The 27,890-nt window shown below is 36.7% G+C and overlaps 3 protein-coding genes across 4 annotated transcripts; 2 read left to right on the top strand and 1 right to left on the bottom strand.

The window, feature by feature from the left end:
• Nucleotides 1–150: 150 nt before the first annotated feature.
• Nucleotides 151–11,733, bottom strand: LOC135612840 (large ribosomal subunit protein uL3m-like). The gene is made up of 5 exons (XM_065109571.1): nt 11,308–11,733; nt 10,897–11,106; nt 4,429–4,533; nt 669–782; nt 151–563 (listed from the first exon to the last, which is right to left on the bottom strand). The coding sequence occupies exons 1-5, from the start codon at nt 11,629–11,631 to the stop codon at nt 390–392; spliced, it is 927 nt and encodes a 308-aa protein (XP_064965643.1). The 5' UTR covers nt 11,632–11,733; the 3' UTR covers nt 151–389.
• Nucleotides 11,734–12,943: 1,210 nt separating this feature from the next.
• LOC103985626 (GTP diphosphokinase CRSH1, chloroplastic) lies at nt 12,944–20,539 on the top strand. 2 transcript variants are annotated; one of them, XM_065109569.1, is made up of 5 exons: nt 12,944–13,468; nt 14,137–15,069; nt 19,093–19,380; nt 19,766–19,927; nt 20,454–20,539. In XM_065109569.1, the coding sequence occupies exons 1-4, from the start codon at nt 13,049–13,051 to the stop codon at nt 19,901–19,903; spliced, it is 1,779 nt and encodes a 592-aa protein (XP_064965641.1). In that variant the 5' UTR covers nt 12,944–13,048; the 3' UTR covers nt 19,904–19,927; nt 20,454–20,539. The 2 variants fall into 2 exon arrangements, with proteins under 2 accessions (XP_064965641.1, XP_018681433.2); XM_018825888.2 differs by lacking the exon at nt 20,454–20,539 and having other exon boundaries at nt 19,766–20,143.
• Nucleotides 20,540–21,334: 795 nt separating this feature from the next.
• Nucleotides 21,335–27,580, top strand: LOC103985627 (uncharacterized). Its single transcript, XM_009403382.3, has 6 exons — nt 21,335–21,494; nt 24,412–24,504; nt 24,829–24,859; nt 27,031–27,057; nt 27,133–27,262; nt 27,343–27,580. The coding sequence occupies exons 1-6, from the start codon at nt 21,351–21,353 to the stop codon at nt 27,395–27,397; spliced, it is 480 nt and encodes a 159-aa protein (XP_009401657.2). The 5' UTR covers nt 21,335–21,350; the 3' UTR covers nt 27,398–27,580.
• Nucleotides 27,581–27,890: the final 310 nt, after the last annotated feature.

The raw sequence follows: 27,890 nt of genomic DNA, 5'->3' as shown, positions 1-27,890 counted from the left end.
AGAATTCAAGCAGCTAAGAAAAAGAATCATTACCATGTTACTGACATAGTTGCCCTCAAACACACTCTTTCATAGGTTGCCTCAGAATTGAACCAGCAGTTCATACAGGAAACGAGAAATGAGTGGCAAAGGAAACAAAAACAATAGCAATGGAAAATCTGTGACCACACGGATGCAATTTTCATGAAATAATTGTAAAGACAGCCAATTTATATAGGAAAATTATTGTGAATTGCCACTTCTGTTACAATAAGTGATCAGAAAATTTCTCTGAATACCTGACCTCAAAGAAGTAACTGCTGCCGGAAGCTTGTAACATCATGTGTGCAATTCGAGACAGTAATTCTCAAATCTCTGAAATTAATTTCCTAAAAACCTGGAACCATTGGTTAATCTGCTGCGATGAAGGGATCAACTTCCCCAAGTTCAGCAGTTAGTGGTTCCAGTTCTGATGTATCTTCACCTTCAGGGATAAAGTGGGTCGGAAATGGTAGTAGAGATATGTTTGGCTTCTTGTATACAGCATCTTTGATAAAAACAAAGTTTCCTTCAGCCCCCGGTACCTGCAGCATCCAGTAGGTGACAAAACCATGGCAAGATGAATTTGCAAAGCATGTACATAATTTAGCATTCATATATAATGAAAGGTGAAATGCTGATCAGCTTACCTGACCCTTCACCCACATCAAGTTTCTGACAGGGTCTATTTTGTATATCCATACATTCTTTACCGTGCACTGCTTTCCACCCATTCGTCCAGGCATTTTCTTTCCTTTAAAGACCTATTTAACAATCATGATATAAGACCATATTTTATACATGTGTGTGTATATATACACACACACTGGAAATAGAGATGAACTGAACAAAACATTACCTTTTGCAAAATCCAGACATTAATTAATTAGTGATGGATAAATGATGGTATACAAGAAACAAGTTGCTGAAGTGGATAGTCATCGCTTATTAAGAGATGGAACAGCATGAGTATTGACAGGGTCAGATGCTGAATTACATCTGTAGAAAAGGACTGCTTCTATGGCTCAAACTTATGTTGTCACTCAAAAGAAAAGGAGTAAACAAGTATCAGGGGTTGTCAGTAGGATATCGAAGCACCAGGTAATGGCCATATGAGCATCAATACTATTAACACCACATTTTTCTATTATGTATGCAGTAATATTTACCAAGATGTCTTTTAGATTAGTCTAGAATCTGGTGAGGGAAGGTTCAAAATTTCAGAATTACAGCCTGTATAGCAACCTATAGAGATGGATTTAACTTCCAGTTATATGTTAAAGGATCAAGTTTCAGCTTTAGAGGCCAAGGACAGACAATGTCACATGCAAAATGGAGCTCGAACTAATAGACTAGCCAAGCCCCAAGAGAACTACAATAATCTTGTCATCTTCTCAATCATTTTGAAGCAAACAGCTTGTTTTAAATGCATTTTTTCCAACAAGTTGTCGGATCAATACAGTATTATTACACCGAGATATATACCACTCTGTTTCTATCAGTATTACTGAAAGTTTCATACAAAATAAAGGTAAACAGTGTCTACCACATGGTATTGAGCTCTGTATTTCAATACTTGGTTGGACCAGTACTATACAGATCAGTCAAGACATACCAATCTTAACTGTCTCCTAAACCATGGAATATACTAGATCAACTTTAAATAATAACAACTCAATAATTGCCAGATTTCCTAACAGCAGTCGAGCAAACGAGAGAGCAACTCCCATGCAACTGTGCTTCCCAGAAGATGCACATATACAATAGTACTTAGCTACAAGATATAAGTGCATGTGTATGCATGCTGCTCTTAAAGAAACATAAAAAATCCCAGAAAATGTTTGGAGCACAAAAATTGAAGTCTTTGACAACTTAAAGAAAAGAATTCTATAACTAAAGCCGAAAGCAATTGTCTTTCAACATTGAACATCCAAGGGGCCTAGAACTCTGATTCATCAACTATGAATGTCTTAGATCCTCATCCATCATGGTGCATCAATACACTGACCAACCCCTTATGGTCATATCACAGCGAGGTTTCTTTTTCTGTTTTCATGCACTGCTTTCTAAAATTTTGTTGGCCAGCCCAAGTAGATCCCAACAGAGCCAAATCATGGTATCTCTATCTTCCACATTTTCCTATGTTGTGCAAAGGTGCCAAAAACCGGATCATCCCTGAAGCAGATAAGGGCATTTCAGTTGGGTTCTCTTTCTATTATTTTTGGACATTTTTAATCATTTTAGACCAACTATAGAGACATACATTGAGTTGTTTTCTCATCTATCGATCCTACTTTAGTAATATATAGGGTACGAAAATTCTCTAAGCCTTTAGAGGTTTTTTTGTGTATTTAGGGAGCATCTTATGCAATTCTGAGATTCTGAATAAACAGACTCTTCTCCCATAAAATATTTTAGTATGCTGTATATATAGCATATTATAAGTCCTGGAGGCTATGTCTTAGTATTGATTATTTCATTATTCATAATATATTTTTCATAGTTTAGTTATAAATTCTATAATTCCTCCCCTCTTTCATCCTTGGGAAGCCAATTTTCCTTACTCGAATTGAGGAATACCCTGACAGAAGAATCATCTCGTATCAGCTAGTCTTTTCAACAGAGCATATACTAATAATAGAATCTATCCTATCTTGAATTGGCAATTGCTTTTTCATATCTTGACAATACTAGGTATCAGGAAAATGCTAATATGACAGGTATAAGACCAAAAGCAAACATGGAAGTATCACATCATTGTTAGTCATAAGATCATCCTACCAAACTGCTGCAGCAGTTATAGTGCAAGGGTTCATATAACTCGACTTTCTTCAAAAGAAGTTTGACGCTTATCCCATGTATGCCAATATCTCACAAACAGTTGATGATGATGTTTTTCAAACTACTATCATAAGTGTTCCAGTAAATAAGTACCGTAATCCAAATCATCTATGGCATGCCACATGGATCCTTTACCAAAATTTAGGACTATTATGGTAACAACTAACCTTCCTAGATCATCCTCTGCCCTGACATGATGTACCCCAAAGGTTAGGTCTAGATTGAGTTAAAGACAATTGTTCCATTTTCTACTATTTTCAGAGTGATTTTCTACTAAATTTTGGTATATATGCAGGTGCATTTAATATGGACTGGTTTAGCTTGGTTCAGTCTTTGTTGATTTCAGTTATATTTAGTTCGGTTCAAGTCTCATAAGGCCAAAGTAAAACTAGGCCTATACTTTATGAACTTTATTTATTTTTTTTGTATCTTGAGTTACCATATTAAGAGACCTATTGTAGAAATCTGTCAGCCAAATGTATCTTTATCTGGAGACATCAGCTGGAAAAAGGAAGGCTACAACAAGCAACTTTCAGAGTCATTATTTATCATGTTATGTATATATACACACACATATAATGGCAACTACAAGTGTCCTGTTAGGTCAAGGCTATATGGAGAATCGTGTGACAAAAACACAACTCTTTTCTGGAGAAGTAACCTGCCACAAAAACAAACAGATAATTTGCAGCAGAGCACTCTAGAAAATACCAGAATTTTCAGAATTATGTGATTATATCAGAGAAGAACAAGAAGTGAAAACTGCAAGGTATTGGACAAGCTATGAAGATACGATAAATCCATTTCTTCTTCATAGAGTCCTTCAGTTATTTCTTATGCTAGGTAGCTATACATGGAGGTGGAATTTAGTCTTCTATTTGCTATTTAAGATGAATGACTTCATGACAAACATACAGTTCCTTAAGGCTGTGTAGCTCTGATTATCCTTTTCCTGCCTCGAGTGTTCAGCTTCTAATCCCCTTATTAACACAGTTCCCTACATTGTTGGTTTACAAATACCATGTCATCTCTAACTTGTACCGACATATATTCTTTAAATGCATTTAGTCATCTTCTTTGGGCCCCACCCTCATCTATCATTATAACCTATTGTATACCTATATAGCACAGGCATCACCCACAGAATATGTCATCACTGACTAGTAAAAATTCAAGAAACGTAACATCTGATCTGAAAAATCATATGCTTATAGGGAGTTGTTTTTGAACTCATAGACACCTTTTATAAAGCTTTTTTTTCTGAAAAAAAGAAAAAGACACCTTTTGTAAACACATACCTATTGGCATAATTACTTCTAGTATGATGTGCTTGAGAATGCACAAGATGATTAGAGTTGAAATATTGGATGCCAAATAGGTGTTATCCTATTTGAGTTTTGTAAGAGCTTCACATCAAAATATTTGTTAGTTAGACAGATGCCATGACACAGCAGAGAAACAATAATCAAGAAAAGGTTAATAGCAGATATGCACATTATCCTTCGCATCTTATTTAAGTATTAACGTAAGTTGCAGTCACATGGAGACATCTCTATAATATATGCATACCTTTCCAGGCGCATCCCTCTGACCTGTAGAACCAATGCTTCGATGTGATAATGATGCACCATGTGATGCAGGCATTCCACTAAAACCCCACCTTTTCATCCCACCCTATTGATAATAAAAATAACCAAAAAATTAGCTAAGGAGATAAACACTGAAAGAGACATACTATGTAACAGGTTCCAACAAAAGCATTACGGTAAAAGTGAGAGCACAACATCAAAGTGCATTAGTAGCTTTCAATGGTCCTATGATCTTTACCAAGAAATGAATGCAACTTACAATAAGATTTTATTTAAGAATACATTCTCCATTTCTTCCCTCGAAATTTCATTTAAAACAGAAAAAGGAGGTATATCTATTAAGCTAAATGATTTTTTCTTAAATACACCCAACTAGGAGATGTTACCTAGCATAACTCATAACTATAGAAAAGCAATATTTAAGATGAAGTTGATAAATTAACTAAAAGACCAAATCCATACAAATGAAATGTTTCGAATGCATATTGCAAACTGAAACTGAGAAAAGAATGCTTCATCCTTGTGATATCCACATACCTCCCAGCATAGACAAAGGCACATTATTATATTACATTTTATCCCAATGTCATTGTTATACAGTTGCATCACATATTTTTTTATTTTACATTCTATACCAATGTCATTTTTATACAGTTGCATCACATATTGTTAAATGTTAAGAAAATGTATGAGATAGAGAAAATTGATAAAATAATATATTAAATTAATGCTAGAGGGATTCCATACCAAATGTATGCACACCAAATACATAAGGGATATGAGATATCAAACCATATCTATCCATATATTAATACTTTGGTATGAACTAAGATCTAATCTAATCTTTTCATCAAGGTACATGGTCAAATTCATGATATTGTGTAACTTATTCTTAAACATTTAATCCAGTAATTCATCCATATTCTCAACAATATAATATGTGCCTAAAACATCCTACGCATTCTCAGATTGTGGCATTATCTCATTGTTCCCAAGTCAATAATTAGAAAATTAGCAGTACAAAATCACAATCAATTTTTTGGAACTGGTTGCACCAAAAACCTAAAACACAGCTGGTTTAAATTTTTCAATACCTCGAGTGGAAGTGAAATAGAAGAGAGAAATAAAGAAAAATAAACAAGAAAACATGAAGGATGAAGCAGCAGAAAGAAGAGGAGTTTATTTCTTGAAAATAAAATTATGGAAACCAAGACAGTACCTCTTAGAACAGTAAAGAATGTAGCTATCAACTTGTCTATGACCTATTAATGTTAATCGAGCAATATGGAATTAAAAAACAAGCAGCCAAACAATAGCTTCTTATTGATTGCAAACTTATGCTCTGGCTCAGAAAGTTTCAACTTTGCTCATGTTACAAAAAGATTGGAAGCTGTGGTAAAAGAAAGGAGTACTCAAGCTTTCTCACTAACTTTAGCAGCAACAAGTTTAAATTTGTTTCTTATCATATTATTTTAGTATGTATTTTGTCATTACTTTTAGTTGATATTTAGGCAGTCTTCAATCCAATTTTAAGTATATCTGGTGTGTAAAAGATATATAATTATAGGACATATTAAGCAAGTTGTTTATCTATTAGGAGCCATATTTAGAGAGTTATAGAAGCTCTTTTGGTGAGTGTCTGAGAGACGAAATTGCCAAAAAAGAATTTAGTTGATCCCTCTTAGTAGGCCATATAAGTGGTTTGTAAGCGTTTGATGCATGATTGAGACCGAGTATTTTCCTTATGTAATAAAATATTCAGATTACTTAGATCTCCCATTTTATCTTCTTAGTAGGTCTAACCTGACAAGAAAATTGTATATCATTTTTGTATCACAGTGAGGCGAACTACCATGACCATGCAATGTTCTTCAATAACAAGTCTATGGCAGAGGCAACCAGAATTGATGTCATTGTTGGCAAGACAGAGTTCTGGGAGAAGCTATTGCAACATGTTTCATGTTTGCAGCTTAGAGAATTCAAGTTCCTACTTGTAGTTGCGATCAAAGAAAACTACAGCAACACCACAAGATGCTTCACCAGCATCCTTGACACTAATTGTGTTATCTCCTCCATACAAGTGGTTTCTGGAAGCTCTAACAACCCACATATAAATCTGGAATAATCTCAACAACGAATTAAAATTTTTAGCTTCTTGAAATCTGTTACGACAATTTAAGAATAGTAGAAAATCATATTAGTTAGCATTTCACAGACAAATCTAACAGCTGAAAAGTATTTTCATCATGTCAACCACTAAATGAAGCTTTAATATCTCAAACTTTGGCTTGAGTCAATGCTAACACTAGCAACGGCTTTCTACATCTATAGAGAGAAATCTATGATGTCATTTATATCAACCATGATCATGTAAAGAAGAAAAGTGTTTTGGGTAAGGAATGTAATCTAGCAATATGTTTTTTAACCACCACACCGTGGTAAATTTTGGAAAATCAACAAGGAGTGATTAAAACTTTGACAACCAACTACTAGTCAAGAAAGAGATGACTAATTAAGCTCTCACACAAACTTCTAAAGGTAATAGGTTTGTCTTTTAGTGTCTATTAGTTGCAAATGTATTTCCATAGTGATAGCATCAGGTTGCCCACAAATTCACTAGAATTTGATGAGTTATGACCAAGGCAGTGATTTAAAAAGCGCTAGACGCCAAAAGGCGCCAAGGTCCAAAAACGCCGGAGGCGCTAGGCGCTCGCCCGAGCGAAGCGAGGCGCTAAAATATAAAAATATATAATATAATTAATAAATATAATTATTTAAAATTTTAAATAAAAATATGTAATAATTTCAAATAAATAAAAATTAACAACATTAAAATCAAAATAATATATTATTAATCTATTAACAGTATTGAAAATTAATCATTTCAAAATTCAAATAAACTTAATATTAAGAGTATATTGTATACTGAGCCTGATGGAGAAACAAGGAAGCAGCGGCGAGCGGCAGCGGGAAAGGGAAAGGGAGCGGGAGGCGCGAGCAGCGGGAAGGCTCGCGGGAGGCGCGAGCAGCGGGTGGGCTCGCGGGAGGCGCGAGCAGCGACAGCGGCGAGCAGTGGCAGCAGGAGCGACGAGCAACGAGATCGGGAGCGGCAGCGGCAGCGGGTTAGGGTTGGGTAAGGGTTATATCGGTTTAGTTGGTTCGATTGAACCAACTAACAACCGAACCAGGACCGAACCAGACCTAAAATCCTGGTTCGGTCACTTGGTTTACCCAGGCGCTCGCCCGAAGCGCCCAGGCGGTTTAGTTGGTTCGATTGAACCAACTAACAACCGAACCAGGACCGAACCAGACCTAAAATCCTGGTTCGATCACTTGGTTTACCCAGGCGCTCGCCCGAAGAGCCCAGCGCCTGGGCTCGGGCGAGCGCCCAGGCTGTGCCTGTTTGAAGCGCGCCGCCTGGGACATTAGCGAGGCGCTCGGGCCTCGCCTCGCCTCGCCCGAGCGCCTAGGCGAGCGCCCGAGCGCCTTTTTCAATCACTGGACCAAGGTTCTAAATTTTGAATGATATCGCCCATACCGGATGGTATATACCGATCCACCAGTAGACCGGTACACGAACTGCCCGCTACTGGGTGGAACGCTTGATATAGCCTCGTATCAGACATGCGGGGTTGTATTGGGCGATAACAGTCGAAATTTCGACCGTTACCGCTCATCACAAGTCGATAACGGTCAATTTCGACTGTTACAGGTTGGTAACGAACGATTTCGATCGTTACCAACCTGTAACAATGTTCCAACGATCAAATTGATCGTTGGAGCCCTTTCTCATGAGTTTTTAAATCCATCCTCCCCCATAACAATTCAAATAATTTTTCTGTAGATATTTCAATATTTACAGAAAGACGATCCGTAACGGACCGAAATACGAACATTACATAAGGCTATTCCTTAAAGCCCGAAAAACATATGTGACACTATTCTTACCTAATTTACATTGATTGTGCTAAACTTATACTAAATGTATATTTATTTCTAACTTAAAAACCCTATCTTAACTTTTTTTCTATTTTTGGAGGATTTTATGCCTAAATTAGGCATACCGCTCAATACGCCTAGATGTATCGCTCGGTACGCCGTACCGTACCGTACCGTACCATACTGAGCAAAGCTCAATATACCGGTACGATACGAAATTTTAACCTTGGTTATGACTACTTACCTTCCTACTTGAACTCATCCCAAACCCAATAAAAAGGTGCTCGAGCCCAGATTACGTGAGTCAGTTGGACCATGGTATCAAACCAAAAACGGCAGACTACCATCCCTAGCTCACATTAGCAAGATACTTGCTATCTGAGCTCAACCAACTACCTAATTACCCAAACCTGGGCTATCTATTTCTCAACCAGAAATTGTCTCAAACACAATTAAATGGTACCTAGACTAGGTTTAAGCAGGTAATACTCTGTTACCTAAAAAACATAATCCGCAATCATCCCTAATTTCCATCAGTACTTTTAGTTGAGATTTTAGGGAATATCTAGAGTCCAACTTTGAGTCTATTTAATGTCTAAGATTTGATAAGTTAAGTAAGTTGTTTAGCTATTAAATGTATTTGGAAGCTTGGTTTTCGAAGAGTGACAAGATTACTAGCAAAAGATAGCTTTCTCCATCAACACCTCTTAACAGGATATATGTAGTCTCTTGGTAGCCTAAATACATAAATAGTTATAAGCCCCTGAGGCATGGCCATGAGACTGATTATTTTATACAAAAAAATGTTTTAAGTTATTTAGAACCCTCCTCTCTTGTTCAGTCTCAGGAGGCCTATTCTCCTTGTATCAGAAAACACCTTAAAAAGCAGGTCTTATACTATCCACTTAGACTTCTTCTAGAGAAACTTAAGAGGAACCTGAACAATGGAGGTAAGAAGAACAACTAAAACAAAGCCAATCTTAAAGGAGATTTATGCATCAAAAGTTTTGGATAATTAGCACAATTTTTTTTTGGCAATTTTTGCATGTTCAATAAGATATCCGGTGGGTTTCAAAATGAGGATGCAAAAATGACACACAAATAGACTTTAATCACAACAGCTATTATAAGTTGTGTACAATATTTGGATAAATAATGTGAGGAGATGAAGACAATGCACGTACAGCATAGTAAAACTTGCATCTCCACTCCTAACACAATATATTATGAAGGAAACAAAATAACTGTTAACTGAATTTTTTTTTCCTTCTTTACAATCTCATACACCAAAGAAATACTTTGGCAATTTTTTTATAACACCTTTTGTTTTCCAACATTTTTTAGCGCTTCTTCCATCTTCCAATCCCTTGTTAACTTGAAACTTCTTACTAGAGCGAACGTAGGTCATCATGCCATTATTTTCCTTAACTATGAAAAACAATTGAATTACGATAATAATATTAAAAGGTTTCATAAAGCATAGAGCGGCTTATGTTACGTTTTGCTAGAAAATCTTCCATCGAGGAATTACATGTGTGTTAAAAATTCATCAATCTCATTTCCTATATATGTTTCCTAAAATATTTTTTTGTGCACACTACAAAAGGTTTGCCCTTTCCACGCAAATGTACCAGTAATCATCCCACATGGGTTACTCTGAGGCTTGTTTTAGCCTTATCAAAGTTTCACAAAGCCCACATCCATTATATCAGGGTTCTCAATTTCGATGTGTACCGCTCATACCGGTCCGAGAGGATACCGATACGCAAACCGTCCTCTACCGGGCAATACCAGTATTTTGACTGGTACCGCCTCGGATTTCGACAATTACCAAAGCATACCGATCGGTACACCCTGGCGTGGTAGGTGAAAGTATTTTTAAGGTTTTATGGTGTACCATTGGTACGCCCTAGCGTACCGACGGTATATACCATACCGAACAAAGCTTGGTACGCCGATACGGACCGGTATTCAAAACCTTGCATTATATCAAACATCATATGTGTAACAAAAATTTCATCATAATATCACTTTCTAGTCATAACTGGTGGGGTGGGGAAAGTTTTTCAGCCACATCAGTGGTTGGGTGGCCATGGAAAGAGCATTTGAAGTGGTCTATAACAAAATTGTGTTCAACTAGGCGTTTCACAAGATTGGTGGAAAATGCATATCACAGTTTCATATGTGGAGCCTGCTAAAAGACTGAATAATTTATGAACTGAGAAACTCTTAATCAGAAAAAGTTTTCTTTTTAAGAAAATATGATAGTCAGACATTGAAAAGTACCGCAAGTATTTAAGACAAACTCATATTTGGCTATTTCTATGGTGTGAAAATAGTAATTTGGGTTACCAGATGCTAAGATTAGTGATTCTAGGTATGTCATCATGCAACAATTAAGTACGTACATGGAAGAAAAAAAAATAGTAGAGAGAGGATCAATTCCATAGGTCGATCTTTTTAAACAAGATAGATCATATGACTGTAGCAGAAGACAAGCATCCGATACCTGAAAACCTTTACCGCGTGTAATGCCCGTGACATCAACATATTGTCCAGGAATAAAATGCCGGACTGTGATCTGTGTACCTACTGGAAGAAGTGCATCTTCTGTCACTGGGAACTCCTTCAGCTTCCTCTTCAGAGGAACCCCTTGAGCTCTGAAGTGTCCCACTTCTGGCTTTGTCAAATGCTTCTCCTTCTTCTGTCCAGCTCCGACCTAATTATCATCAAAGCAAGTATAGTTCAAAATTCATGCTAGAAGTAAAGAATACTATTCTATTGTTATGAATTACGCATATTTAATTACCCCAAATGTTAGAAAAGAAAAGAACTTAATGGTAACGTTGAAGCGAAAAGCCTCAGATACTCTAACAGAGAGTAAAGCCCAAGATCCAATATTTTTGTCTGATCAACACACCTGTAGAGAAAAAATCCCCTCTTTTTCGACAGTCTTCACCTGGGAAACGATGTTATCGTCCATCCAAAGCACAGTGATCGGAATCCTGGCGCCCCACTTGTCCCATAGCGCCGTCATCCCGCACTTGACGCCGATTGCCCCTGTCCTTCTCGAGCTGGGTGTCATAACCCCAGGCTTGGCCTCGATAACCCGACTGCTGGCCTCGATCTCACTATCTCCAACGACTGGCAGCGCGCAGAAGCTTCGCTGGTGGGGTGCCTCGAGCCTACAGCTGAAGGAGAGCAGACGGAGGCGAGAGAGGGTGCCTCTGGAGGCGGCCGACATAGCGACCGAGGGACGATATCTTAGGGTTAGCGCAGAGGAATGTAGCGGGGAGAAGCGAACAATGGGTATGATGGTGGCGGAGGCGGCGGGCGGGTGGGCGGGCGGGCAGTCGGTTGCAGACGTATAGGGTTTAGATAGCTGCCAGTTTCTCACGAAGGCTTAGCAAATCGCTGCGTCGAAAGTGTGAACAGTTTCGTAAATAACATTAAATTAAATTACATAATTGTACATTAATTATTTCAAATCTTCCACCAAATTAACTATATATATATATATATATATATATATATATATATATAAATTACCAATACTACGATTGTATTTAAATTTCAACTTACATGTTGTGGAATTGAGTATTATCGTCAATCCAAACAAATATATATTGCGCATATTGTGGAAACATCAAAGATAACCTTTAATAAAATGTCGATGTTCTGATGGATTTGTAAGGATGGAAAAATAGATTTTTAACATACTCCCTATCCTTTTAAACTCATATTTCAAATTACAACGAAAATGACTTCCCATAAATTAAGTAGATTTTTAATATACAATTCTTAAATATAAGGTTGAAATTGTCCAAATTGACTACTGTGTGTCAAACTTACTTGGATATGTTTTAAGCAAAAATAAATTAAAAAACCTTATAATTAATATTCATGATCAGAGGAATGATGATAAAAAAAGAATGAGATATTATCCTGATATAATATTTTCATAGGATTTTTTTATTCAGTAATAAAAAATAATATAACTCTATAAAAAATATTAGAAAGAAAAAAATAATATTGGACTACTAATTTAATCCAAATTGGATTTCCATGCAGCATCTTCTTCTGCTCTTTTGATCTTTTTATAAAAGGATGAGACTCTTTTTTTTTTGTGTGTAATATGGAAATAAGGAGTGTGATAAATAAAAAAAAGCCCAAATTCTAAGGCTTTTCCCATCAAAATTTCCATAGTTACAAATTATTTTCAAAAAAACCCTATAGCGATCATTGGATGGTCAATACATTTAAATCAGAATGAGGTAATTTAAACTATTTCCAAGAACATTTACAGTTGATCGAAACTTCACTAATTTAATAATAATAATAATAATAATAATAGTTTTATTAGTGTTATTATTCAAAATATTTTAATATAATAATAATTTTTAGATTTTTAATTATTAATTTAATAATAGGATCGAAACTTCGTTATTATTGTTAATAATATTTTAATAATAATAATAATTTTATTATTGTTATTATTCTTAGTAATTGGGCGACACCGCAGCCAATCCGTCCTTCTCACCACACAAACCAACGCACGAGAACCAGAAGCCTCTCCGCCACATGGTTAAAGGTCACCGAGAAGCCGTCACTCCAAATGGAGCAGAACCACCGCCGTCCTCCACCACTGCTTCTCACCCGCCATGGCGGTGGCCGCCTCCGCAAACCACCACCTCCTCCTTCTGCGGCTCCATCCTCGCCGTGTCCCGAGCCCCAGGACTCCCCTCCTTCGTCGGAACCTTATTCCCGCCCTCTCCACCGCCTCCCGTCGCGACCTCGCTCCGGGAATCCGGTCGTCCTTCGCGGCCTCTGACGAGGCCTCGCCCAATAGCCCGCCGTTGGTGGAGCAGCCTGGGGGGAAGATGGTGGTGGAGTTGGTGGGCGCCTTCAACGAACTGACGGGTAGGATGGGCGGCGTTCTCTCCACCACCTCCTCGTCTCGGTTGCTCTTCAAGACTCTGAAGCTATCCATTCCCCTGCTCCAGGCTCTGCCGCTCGCTCCCGACGGACGCCCGCCGCTCTCCCGTGCTCTCTCTGTTGCTTGCCTTCTCGCTGATCTCCAGGTGTGCATATGCACTTCAGTGATATTCTCAACATATACCAAGGTGGAAAAGTAAAACCTTTTCTTGTGGTTGGAGATGATTGATCCATTCGCTTCGTAGGTTAAAGAAGCAAGTAAATTGATGGAAATGTTCAAATCTTGAGTTATACTTTACGAGGTCATTGGTCTTCACAGATGGCAAATATACTGGAGGGCTTTGTCTCTGTGAAGGAATGGAGTTCAATCTCTATGATCATATAAACCATGTGTTTGTTCTTTCTTTTCATTATCATTATAATTAAGTTCGAGCAATTCAGAAGAGGAGAGTAAAACGTAGCATTAAATTCCAATCATAAACAAAAATCTGCAAGATTTACCTATTCATATGAAGGAAGAACTTGGCATCAATTTAGGGTCAAAGAATAGTGAGGCTAAGCTGCTCATCGGGTCATGGTTACTTCTGATTGGACATCTAGATTAATGGAAATCGTTTGATCTCCACTGTTTCAAATTGGTTTTGACTTGTTTGACTTCAATATTTTTCTACGAACAGAATTCTATTTGTTTACGTGTTGCTCTACATTTACATTGTATGTTCTTCTTACAGTAAGGGTCTTGTGAATTTAAGCTGTGAAAATGTAGAACAAATTGATTGAACTTTAAGTTAACTAACACTAGTTGGAATAGTAGATGGATGCAGAAGTTATTTCTGCCGGCATGCTGAGGGAAGCTTTGGAGGCAGATGCTATCACCTTGCATGAAGTCAAAAGCGAAATCAGTGTTAGTACTGCCCATTTGTTGCACGAGAGCATGCGCATAATGCATGTTCCTTCTAAAGTTGAGATATTAGATGACGAAAGTGCCAGTGCACTGAGGAGATATTGTTTAACCTACTATGACATCCGTGCATTGAGTCTAGAGCTTGCTGTCAAACTTGATATGATGAGGCATCTTGATTACCTCCCAAGATACCGCCAACAGATTAAGTCTCTGGAGGTACTGAAGATATATGCTCCACTAGCCCATGCAGTTGGAACAGGTTCTTTGTCACTGGAGCTTGAGGACCTCTCCTTCCAATATTTGTTTCCCTATTCCTACCTATACGTTGATACATGGTTGAGAAGTTATGAGACAGAGATCAGACCCCTACTGGAAGTGTACAAGGAGCAGTTGCTGCAGGTACTAAAAGCTGACAGTGAATTGGAAATGATGGTGGATAGCATTTCAATCCGTGGTCGATACAAGAGTCGTTTCAGCACCATGAAGAAACTGTTGAGGGATGGACGCAAACCAGAAGAAGTGAATGATCTCTTGGGTTTGCGGGTCATCTTAAATCCTCGACCTGGTGATGACATGCCAGAGAGGGGTGAAAGAGCCTGTTATAGGACACATGAGATTATCCAAACTCTGTGGAAAGAAGTACCCAGCAGGACAAAGGATTATATTGCCAGGCCCAAGAAAAATGGTTATAGAAGCTTACATGTTGCTGTTGATGTCAGTGAAGAAGGAAGGGTGAGGCCACTGATGGAGATACAGATACGTACTAAAGAGATGGACTCTTTGGCTTCTGGTGGAGCTGCTTCTCATTCTCTGTACAAAGGTGGTCTTACAGATCCAAGTGAGGTTAGTAGCTTAAAATTCTTGCGGCTCAAATCACATCTTTTCCATGTCTCTCCTTTTATTTAATAAAATCAACTATATTACTTCCTAGGTATCAATTGGTAGAATGATTCAATAAAAAGCTTGTGTGTTCCAAAATTGTAGGATGCACCTGCACAATTCCTATAACTAGTTAATTGTCTTGACAAGATGCATTGTACATGAGCTGTTGCATATGATCTCCTTGGTACCTGTATGTTTCTCTTTGAACCAATTATGTTTGTTCAATTTATCTTTTGCCAAATAACAGGTAAATTGACAAATGAAGCTCTATAGTTCAAAAAAAAACAAAAAAATCCTTTGAGACGATGAGTAGCTTTCAGGTGCAGTGCCACATACCAAGAAACTCCATGTTAGGCATCTAGAGACAGTATTGGTTTAAATGGCTATGTACATATTTTTATTAAATATCCTAGTAGGAATCAGGAAGCAACTTTGGTTTTAATTGGCTATATGTAGAGCAGGGTTTGTTGTACCAATGCATATCGCCTGTTATGGGCGATATGTACCGGTCCGAAAGGGGACCGATACACGGATCCCTCTATACCAGGCAGTATCATTACATGACCCCGTATTAAGCAATACAGGGTCTGTACTAGTCTGTAACGGTCAAAATTTGACCGTTACCAACCAAGGGTTGAGATTGTCCTATTTTAAACAATCAAATTGATACAGAGTAGTAGATCAATGGCGAAACTAGAAGATCCGACATTATTCTCCATGCTCCGCACCTAAATATATCATAATCATACTTGCCTCAGGAGCTGTTTTGGACGCGTGTAATTCACGACGATCAGACTTTGACAATCACCACGTTGATGCACCAATGACATACAGTGTATTAGTATACTGTGTCATCGGATCAATTTTAGGATTGGATCAGACAAACATATCAAATTGATATACAGATACATAGGATCGAGGACCCCGATCGACCACCCATAGAGTCTCGTCGTTTCTTTTGATGGTAAAACTACATATATCAATCAATTGATTACTTGGTTTATTTGAACCTTAAAGTTTATGTTGTTTTTAAAAAAAATCTAACAATTCAAATCATTTATTTATATATAATTTAATATTAATGGGAGGATGGTCTAGAATGTACCACAAAACTCCTCCTCAAAGTCCAAAAAAAGATGTGTTACTATTTTTTCCTAATTTATATTATTTTTGCTAAAATTATACTAAATTTATATTTATTTTCAACTTTAAAACCCTAATCAAACTTTTTTATTTTTTAGGTATTTTTGGAGCTATTTTGGGTAATTTTGGGCGTACTATAGGTTATGCCCTGGTGTACCGACGTATGGTACATCAATACACCTCGGTACATATCATACCAACAGCTGGTTGGTACATCAGTACGGACCAATAAGATAAACCTTAGTGTAGAGTATACATAAATATTTCAGTTTTAACCTGCTATTTATTTATAAGCAAACAATGTCTTACGGTCAGTTTTGGCCATAAATTTATAGGATAGTATGATGATTTTATGTTTGTCTCTATTCTGTAGCAATGACTTAGTTAACCTGAGTGTTTTTCAAATTAGAGCTATATACATAAATCATTTTTATTTTATTTAATGAATGATTCTGAACTTTAAATATACGAATAGTTTGAACTTTGTTGAACTGAATATCCATTAATAAATACAGAAGTTAACCAGCTTCTGCTACTGCTCGGTTATCCCTGAGAAACATTGAAATAAAACTGGATGTGACTGTTGGCTAAATCAGTGCATGCAATATTATGTATGAGGCACCATGGTCGTTCCAGATTAATTTAACATTTCAAGGTGGGCTGGAAAGCCTGCTATCATGGCATGTATTTCAAGAGGTGACAAAGATGGATCATAAGCATGATTTGTTGAACTATTAGTATTTGACGTGAAACCAATATTCCAACTTTTAATCACTTTCTTTGTTGGTGACAGGGAACTTTTCAAAAATATATTTTTAGATGTTCAGAAAAGCATAAATAAGATATTTTGATGCTTTTGTGCACCAGAATTGCGAAAGCATAGAATCTCATGTATGACATGTACTGCTGAAAGCCTGAAACTCTAAATGAGGAAAATTATGGCAAGATGAAGCTAATAACTTTTTCAAAAAAATATTGCATCTTACAACTTTCTGGTGCTGGTGTAATTAGATGTAGGTTCTTTTTTGTTTTTGCTGCAGTTGGAACATATCATCAGCATAAAATACACAAACATTGAAGAAGATATATTAAACCAAGGATTTTGTATTCAAACGTGCAGAATGTGGTCTTTTATCCAATGTGTCTAATTATTGATAACTCTATGAAGTCATTTATTGTTTAATTCAATGATTTTAATTTCAAATAATATAGCCCGTACTGGGCAGTAGCATCGATTGGGGCTGTTTTTGCTCCGCTATCACCTTAAATCGACCGGTAGAGGGAGAAGAAAAGAGAAAACCTGAAGATCCGACGCCGCTCTCCCTCGACGATCCCAATCCGTCACCGCCCTCCCTCGCTAAACGCCGCAGATGATGTCGCCTCCTCGTATGAGGTGACGAGGCCTCGGTGTCGTCGGTGATTTCTACTCATCCGCACGGGGAGAGAAGAAGCCTTGGCGACGTCTTGACAACATCGCGGGGAGAAGCGGTTTCTTCTCCCTATGTAGGCAGAAGGAACGAGGTGTTTTTTTTTAACTTTTTTAGAGGAGAAGGAACCCTCGATTGCTTCTCTCGACGTGGGCAGAAATCGAGTGACATCGCCTTTCTTTTTTTTTCGCGCGGGGAGTAGGCAACGGTTTTTTCTCCCCATGTGGGCAGAAACCGAGCGACGTCACCTTTCTTTTTCCTTTTTATTTTTGCGCGGGGAAAAGCCTTTCTCTCTTTTTTTTTTCGCACGGGGAGAAGGAAACAGTTTCTTCTCCCCGTCGTGCAGAAATCGAGCGACGTCGACGATGCAACGTCGCCTTTCTTTTCCCTTTTTTTTTTTGCACGGGGAAATTGAGCGACGTCGCCTTTCTTTTTTTTTTTTTCGTGCGGGGGAGAAGGAAACAATTTCTTCTCCCCATGCTAGTAGAAACCGAGCGATGTCGCTTTTCTCTTTTTTTTTTTCACGCAGGGAGAAGGAAACCTCCTTCTCATGTGGGTAGAGCATGGAGAGAAGGAAACCTCCTCACGTGGGTAGAGAGTGGTATACCGAAATGTACCGCTCGGTATACTTATACCATACCATATCGAGTTGAGTTCGAAACTCCGGTACGGTACAAAATTATGAACCTTGGTTTAATTCAAATTTTCTTCAAATATTTTGTGAAAAACATCACCGAAAATGTATCTCACAAAGTTCATTCTGACTACAAGATGATGAGTTGCAAGGGTATATATATTGCTAAATTACAGTGAGAGTATTGGGTTGACTACAGTATGGTACATTTTTGTTCAAGAAATTAAGTAGGTTATATGCGTAACTGTGAGTACAAATGGGACAAAAAAGAAGGAAAAACAGCTGTTTGTTAGCAATGTAAATTTATATATAACAATATCTTACTTCATACATTGCAGTTTAAGCAAAACCAGAATTATCTTCAAGTCACATATACTTATTAAGTGTTCTGTTGTTTCCTGCTTCCTAGGTTATCTAAATTCGTCTTATTAGGCTTTCTTTTTTTTTCATCAAAAGAATTTCTTCAGACTTTTCTATGTGAATAATCCTACTATCTTTTATTATTCACATATACTTATTAAGTTCTATGTTGTTTACTGCTTCTCAGGTTATCTAAATTCATCTTATTAGATTTTTTTTTTGTTCATCAAAAAAATTTTCTTTAGACTTTTCATTCTGTATAATCCTACTATATTTTATTATTCATGTATACTTATTAAGTGGTCTGTTGTTTCCTGCTTCCCAGGTTATCTAAATTCATCTTATTTTGCTTTCTTTTTTTGTTCATCAAAATAATTTCTTCAGACCTTTTTGGGTAATCCTACTATCTTCTAAATTCAGGCAAAACGGTTGAAAGCAATCATGATGGCTGCAGCCGAACTTGCAGCTCTGCGTCTTAGAGATCTCCCATCTGCAAATCATAGAGGGGGACTCGATATTGACCACAGAAATCGAATTTTTCGCCTTCTTGATAAAAATGGTGATGGGAGAATCAGTATTGAGGAACTTACTGAAGTGATGGAAGAGCTTGGTGCTGGAAGTAAAGATGCTCAGGAGCTCATGCAACTTCTTGATTCAAATTGTGATGGTTCTTTGAGCTCTGAAGAGTTTGATCTGTTTCAGAGACAGGTAAGGTTTCAGTATAATGGCAAGATACACTGGTTGGCCTGCTGGTTTCTGTAGGTAGTATCTGTTGCAATTCATCATCTCCCTCTTTCATCGTTATTCTGAATAGTTCAATCAATCACTAATTTGTAAAGGAGTTCAATCTTTGTTTTCTGTTGCGCATTTTTCATCTGAAATGGTGGAAACTAATGTCATCCAGTGAAACAGAGGGTCGAATAAGATGATTTGAATTTGACAGTTTGAATTGGGAAGGCCATATGAAGACTATATCTTGGAAATTAGTGCAGCACTTTAGAAGGCACAAATTAGAATAATGATTCTTAATGAATAAGCAGCCACTGACATGCTTTTATATCTTGATAAACTAATGAATCAGCTGGTATTACAGGTTCAATTTATGAGGAATATGGAGGAAACAGATGATCACTACAGAACCATGCTGGGAGAGAAGCTTCATATGAGTGACAGTACTGGCTTAATTCAGGTTTACCGCAAGGAGTTAGGTGATAAATTAGCAGTGAGCTAAATTCATTTAAATATAAACTATCAGGTGATCAAACTTACATACAAAAATGTAAATATTTTTTTATAGTGTTATAATTCTCTTCATGAAAATGTCCATCTGTCTATCTGTTGTATTATCTTTATTTTTGCCCCCAATACTTCATCTGGCCATTTAGCATCGCCTGTAATTACCAAATTGGAAATTGCTTCCTTCCTGAGATTTGCCATGCAATTTGACCAATTTGATATCTAATGAACTCCATGAGATTTTGTTGTTTTCCAGCAACCTTATGCTCTATGATGAGGAACCGCAAAGAAATGGGCCAAAAAAGAGCAAAAATAAGACTAATGATGATGTATTCTGTGTGTTTCAGTGTCTTTTGCATCAGTAGAAATGGTCAATATGTGTTGGTGTAATTATAATCAGATGTATTGACCTTTAAAGTTGCAGAGATAAACTTGCTTCTTCTTGCCATTATATAATCAAATGTCCAAACCCTATATAAACTGTTTGTTGCTTGCTCAACAGCATGATCATCCAATTCATCTAACATTTGTTCTTCTTGCTTCAGCATTGATTGGACACCTTGACGTTGGTTGACCTGAAGATTATATAGGGATGAAATTGAGGTTAAGTTGTGCTCTTCTTTTGTAATCTTTCTGTGGCTTCTTTATAAATCCAAATGGTGAATTGGAGAGTGTACATTAAGCTTACACATAGATTCGGGCTGAGGTTTATCACTTATACAACAATACACTAGATTTATCGCATATATAATAACACACTAATTAATCTGAATATTCAACAGATGAATCTAATTATTCGGATGCCTTAACAATCTGATAAACTAGACATTATTCTTGTCTCTTTGTCTTTTTGTCCATCATCTTTGTCATCATATGTATTTAGGAAGCTGTAACATGAAAATACGCCCAATTATTTCATTAATATTACTAATCTGCAAGACGAATAAAAAGTTGCTGACTAAGTGTCGATGCAAGACAATATGAAGATTATGTTGAGCTTAGATGAACATAAGTCTAAATATGTATACAGTGTTTAATGTGTAGATTGATCTTTTCATAGCAGATTAAACGTTTATGATTTATGATTAAATCCTTATCAATGAGAGCATGTTGTACAATGTTCTTTCCTAATCTATCTTTTACGTGGCGCTTTGTCTAGCCATAGGATCTTAAGTTACCGCCTCTAATCACCGTTCATTTCTATCACGAACCCCATCTGCATTGAAACAGACACGAGTTGACTGACGACCGGACGACATGCCGCCACGTGGCTCGGCCGCTACGATAACATATCATACCACTTAACGGACGACCAGATGACGTGGCGTACCTTCTGTCGTCAGTTAAGTCGTCCCGCAAAGCAGCTCACTCCGAGGAACCGCAGTCCCTGGCACGATCATACAATTATTTTTGATCTTGATCAAAAGCGATGGACGGTAGAGATGAAGAGTGGAGGATGGCTTAACGGTTTTGGCCGAGAGAGAGAGAGAGAGAGAGAAAGAGAGAGAGAGAGGGAGAGGATGCGGAGCGACGAGGCGAGAAAGATTCTGGGGTTCTCGCCGGACTCGTGCCCCACCCGCTCTGAGGTAAATCTGATTCGCTTCTCGTCTCCCTCTCTCGCCCCTCTCGGATGATCAAGTGTCTTCGTCGGCGTTTCCTTCAGGGTTTGCTTTCTGATGTTCTTGATCGGTTCTAGAAGACGATTCTTTCCGTCTTTATTACTCAGATCAGATGTAAATGCCGTTGTAACCTAGGCCGAAAGTTAAATGGAATCTGGAGAGGGAATTGCCCTACGGATCTTTGCTGATTGTTAAGCTCCGATGAAGGGGACATACTTCTTTGGGAAACAAAAGATCAGATGTAACAGTCGTCCTCCTTTTTCTTTTCTTTTGAGAAAACACCCTTTTTGAAGTCGTAAAATCTCGAGCAATAGAGGGTTCATAATATTTGGTTATCCCATATGGATCTTGTGGTTTTATCAGTGAGCTCTCAAAAATGTCGAGTTGGGGGCAGCAGTAGTAGTCATGATCCCCGTTGAACGGTAAAACCCTGTCACTTGCACTTGCGTGCTTAATCATCATAGGGTCGCTAATCTTGATAGGTAATTTTAGATGCATTGAAGTGATATTTAACAATTCTAGCACTGACCTTGGTATATAATATTAGATATTACAAGATACATTCTTCTCTAGTTTATGATGTATCATGCTTGGCAAGCCATTGGCAACAGGAATCTATTAGCATTAAGAATAGGAATAGCCATTGTAGGCAATGCTATGCAGTCTATACACTGACAAAACTGTAACATATCTGGAAATTGAAATGGTTGTTGAAAGGTTAACCCCTGTTATTAACATTTACGTACAGATTCTAGTTGAAATGGGTGACTTTTGGTCCTAGATACAATATGATAGTTTCAAAGATTCTAGTGTTGGCTTTTGTATAGGCTACAGAGTCCTTAACATAATTCATGTTATTGACTGATTCTGGCCAATTTTAGTTGATTTCACAGCATCAATAGAAAAAGTTAACAAGAGGAGTAGGAGGAGGAGAAGAAGAGAAACCAAGATAAATGATGAAGAATCGACTATTGAGTATGAAACAATAGTGATGGAGCTACTGTTTTACTTTTGGGTGTCGCATATATATTTTCTGTTTATATCCTCTATTCATTATCATGTAAAATAAAAAAGAAAATAATATAAAGAGAGAAAAAAGTGAACAATAAAGAGTGGTCCTTGACCTCCTGGAAATGGAGGGTGCTATCATAAAGAATGCAGATGTCAAAGGATATTAAAATGGTCTCAATTCTTTTATCTTTATTTGTTGTTGCATTAACATATACATGCATAGCTATTAGTGAAGAATCTATGCTAAAAGTCATGTTTGTCATTATCTTTAAAGCTACAGGTTGATAAGTTTAAATGCTTTATAATGATATATAATAGCTATTTACTATAGAATCATTGTATGATATGATTAATATTTATACTTTATTAAAGTTATTTTTTAATAAATTACTTTATATTACTTTTATTGTTATTTTACTTTTTTTTTGTCTTTTATGTTCAAGTTTTCCATGCACTTAGAAAAAATTATCTTATGAAATATGAAGATAAAAGAATACTCTGGCATAAAATGTTTTAATTTCTTAAAAAATCCTTTATTTATTTGAAATTAATTCTCAGACAATTTTGGTCCCATCAGTTTGATCAACCAATCTCACTTAATCCCGATCTTGTTATCTCTTGCCTTTCCCGATGGGTACAAAATTTTAAAACTATGGATATTTGATTTTTTTATTTTCTGGTTTATGTTCCATAATACTTTCTAAACAATTGGCAATTGGGATCCATCTATATGAACTATAGGGATAGCCATTTAATTGAAAGCTTTGTATATAAGCTAAATTTAATGGTTATTGTTACATAAAAATTGTTTACATAATGAGTACTACAAAGTTAATGAACTTCAGTCACATAATCGGTCATTCTGAAAATCCTATAAACTATTTAAATACTGTCAGGCATTGATTCCTCTATCTAGCATCTTGAAAATCCACTTGCTCCAACATTTTACTAAATTCATATGGTGGTAGGAATCAATATCTCTTACTGAGGGCCTGATCATGCTTTCATACAGTTGCATTCATACATTAAGGTAGCAATAACTAGTTGGTATTACTAACCACTGTTCGAGCCCTGTAAATTCATCTCATCATTATTGCATAACATGTTCACCGTGGTTTATGCAACACTAGCATGAGCCCTTAAACTTTTAGAGTATCACCCAGGGAACATCAAGACAATGAACCCTCACCAAATCACAGATACAAATACTGTGTCCCATAAAATATGTTGTAGTCGTATGTCATGTGATTTCAGTTTGATGGTTTCTTTTATAACCCTTCTGTAACTTTATTGTTTTTGATGAGGCATTCTGGTACAATGCAAGACTATTGGAGTTGATTCTGATAATTGTGTTCTATAAGCATCTAGGTTTTCTAGACAGAATATCTCACAGGTGGTGAGCTTTTTCAAAATGCTACCTCCCATTATTGTTTTATAAGTCTCAAAGGTTGTGAGTTAAATAAACAAACTCTTTTAACATGTTCATGATTCATGCTAGGATGCGTTGTAATGTTGGAACTTTCTGTAGCAACAGTCAGAATGATCTGGTCATATGTTATGACAGCATATAACCAATCCCACATTGTTTCTTATCTTCATTTATTGTCACACTCTATGCAATCAATTAGTATCATGTCACCTTTTTTTTTGTGCAAGCAGAATCAATGAATTTGTGCATGTGAAAGTTTGAAACTGCTTTACGTTTTATATTCTGCATTGTTAATTGTTTTGTATTTTCTTCTTTAGTTCCCCAGTGCTGTCTGAACATGATCATTTATATATCCATGAATAATAACAAATTTATGTTGAGAAAGTGATTTTCTGGATTAGTTTGTGTCATATATGGAACTCAATAAGTCACATTTGGTTGCAGATTAAGGCAGCATATAGAAGGAAAGCATTTGAGTCTCATCCTGACCTATTTCCAGCACATGAAAAATCCCAAGCTGAATCAAACTTTAAGCTGGTACTTACTTCTACTGCTTGTTTTCTTCTTCGTGCCAATAAGGTTCTTTTCTTTTATTGTCTTCATGTTTTTTTTTAATCTTAGGTCCATTGGTAAAGCTATTCTTGATGTTGGTGCTTTGTATTTTGAAATTCTAGAGAAGTTTTAAGAAAACAAGAAGGTATTAACATGCATAGAATATTTTTATTCTAGGAATCAGTGTCATTAGATATCATGAAGTTTGATTGATATATTTCTTTCAAACACGTGTTGTTCAGCTTTATTCTTTACCTATATAGGTTGTATGTTATTTCTGCAACTTATCATTTTAATCCTCTCCTGTAGATTGCAGAAGCTTATTCATCTCTGGGGTCAGGTAATTTTTTTGTTTAATTATAATTTTATGCGTTATAATTTACAAACTCCCCTAGTTGCATAAAGTTTAGTGATATCTATTGGATATCAAGTGTTGTTCAATCATATTATGGCAAAAGGTCGATTACAATGGATAATAAACAACTAATGGATTTTTCTTTGCAGTTACAACTTTCTAATCTTCCATTTTAATATTGTGACTTGGTTACGCAAATTTTAGTGTCACTTATTTGAATGTATTATCACAATATGACCAAAGTTCGATGAAAGAGGTCAATAAACACCTATAAGGTTTTTGCTTTATTGAAGATATAGCTTTTTAAGCATCCATTTTTATGTTGTATGTCTTGGTTGGCTTGGTTTCCAGGCCTGTTTCAACAGTTTTTTAGAGGTTTATAGCAGCTGTTTGTATGAGGGTTAGCGAGCAAATGTTTGTTTCTGTTAGCATTATAGAAGTTTACATCAGTAAACAAGAAATTGCTGATGGCTGGTACCTTTTGCTCAGTCACAACTGATGCTGAGCAGAATTAGCAGAAAAAAAGAGTAAATTTGAAGGCCGGAATTGCTTTATACAGCATGTAGAGGAAAGCATTATTCACTCATGCCCTGATTCCTGATTCTGGATGAGTGACAGCGTAACATAGAAGATATTTGATATACAAATATAAACAATCAGCATACTGCCTGCAACGATAGATTATCAATAGGGGTCCCATCGGAAGAGAACTATGACTTCCCTCTTCAGAACTGCACACCTCTGGAGAACATATGAAGAAAATATGTTGCTTACCAAAGAGTTGTTAAAGCACGGTTGGGCTGCAGGCAGCAATTATAGCTCATAATATGGTAGGATTAAAAGTCAGTTAATTAGGTGACATATGATTAGAACTAATTGATCTGTTACCAGCTTAGGCCTGTAGAAGTTTAGTTCCAGTTTATTTATAACAAAAGTTCACTGCTTATTAACTGATTTTACAGATCCAAATATGTAAAGTATGTTATTCCTTATAGTGTCAATTTTAGGCTTACTACACTCGTCATCAATTTCTATATTTCATCATGTTGACTTTATCTTCAAATTCACTAGCAATGGCCCAAGACTTAGTTTTGTTTGACAAAAAGATGCAGCAGGAGGTAGGGAGGTTGAGCGTTTAAGTCCTTGCGTTGGATGGGTGGAGAATCCCCTCTCCTTTACTTTTCAGAGCTATAATTATATGGGGGTCCCACTCGCTTGAGAGAGAAAAAGAGGAAACTTGTGGGATTCCTCAAGCTTCAGTTCTCTTTTCCATTAAATTCTACTCGCGTTACTGCAAATCATCCTTGTGCTGGCTAGATATTTGCTTCTTTTGTTTTTGGTTCTTTAGCTACAGACAAGAAATAAAAACAGCCGTGCAAGGTCATCGAGTTCCTAGCGCCCATGTTTTTGGTTCTTTCTCCATGTCTACCATAGATCCGATTCATCCAAAGGCAGTTCCCTAGGTAGGAAGATAAAACAAATTTGTATAGTTCTAACCAAAGTTCTTAATCTCTTCACTTCTGTTTCAATTTCCGTTCAGCAGCTAGAATTGTTCTCCTTTATTTCATAGAACTGTTTACATTGGATCTATACCACGTTAGGCGATATATGGAAATATATATTCAAAATCTGGAGTGCACAGGAAAAGTTTTTGCATAATCAGTGTTTATGTATTTGATTCTTTATTATAATAGATGTTCTTGTATTATGCTATCTTGAAAAAAGACATGAGAATTTTGTTTAGAAAAGAAATAAATAATGTTAATAATTAATGAAAAACAAAGTATTGTTTTATGGTTATCATGCCACTGGTTTTGATACACTGGCTTCATCATGTGATGTGTGCCAGCAAAAGAGGCAGATAAATGTCAAGAATGTCAGGTAGTTTCAGTAAAAGCAAGATATGGATCTTAAGGTGCTCTTTTCTGTATGTCATGAAATGAACCTCTTTGGAGGATCTCTAGTCTTGTCTGTAGGTATAACCATATAAGCATCTCATTTCATCATTGATCTGTTTTGGCATTATTTATCAGGTTAGAAATATACCCTAGCAATGGTTCTCTGACTAAATTTTATGTGCAACACATGATAAGTTGAATTATCATCTATATCGAACTTATGTGATCAAATATTTCTACTGTTCATGGTTATGACAGGCGCAAGATCAAGGAGTCCATATGGAGGTAAAATTTAGCTTTTGTCAGTTTCATATATTGCATTAAGTTGCATTGATTTATGGAATGTACATGTTTAACCAGCTACGACTGTGCGAGTTGTGAGGACTGGCGTTCCCATGGGGTATGGAAAGGGCAATCGAGCTCTGATAACCATCCCTTTTCTCCTCCTGATTGCAGGAACTGTATCCTTTGCCGGCTTAAATGCAGCGAGGTAGGTGAACTTTCAGCTGCCGTGGTTCTACACCTGGACTTCTGTCTCTCAACTGTTTGTTCTTTCCTTGATTTTCTCAGGGCATATAAAAGGCAAGAGAAGATGTGTCCCTCTTACAACCCATTTCTTCCATAGACCACTTCACCGGACAATTGGTAGCAAAATGTATAATTGTTTGTCTACAGACTGCACATATATAACAATTAAAAGTCAGGTTTAGGGTCATCGAGCTTCATCAAACAGGTCGGTGCTTTGGATGAGATCTTGCAGACACAGAGTGATAGTGCAATAAAATGATGGAACACAGATTTTTCATCAGTTATATGTGTCATATGAAAAAAAAAAGCTGCACATTACAATCCTGTCTCAAATTAAGCCACAGATGGAAAAGGAGACATTAATTGGAGAATGGAAATATTTCCTATGTTGTAATTACACCAATATTAAAATATTGTATTAAACAATGTACAAACTTTCAAAGTGATGATTATCTTCTGACACTAGTGTTTGAAATATTTGTTTTTATGTTTTTCTTAATTCATGATTGACAACTGAAGCCAAATAGATACAAAAGAATTGTGAGATCATGTATGTCAATCATAAAGCAAGGACCAGGGATGCAAGAGGT

This window comes from Musa acuminata, chromosome BXJ2-5 (genome assembly GCF_036884655.1).
Source record: "Musa acuminata AAA Group cultivar baxijiao chromosome BXJ2-5, Cavendish_Baxijiao_AAA, whole genome shotgun sequence".
NCBI lineage: Eukaryota > Viridiplantae > Streptophyta > Magnoliopsida > Zingiberales > Musaceae > Musa > Musa acuminata.
Note: the sequence above shows the minus strand (reverse complement) of the source record. Positions and strands in the feature narration are given on the sequence as shown.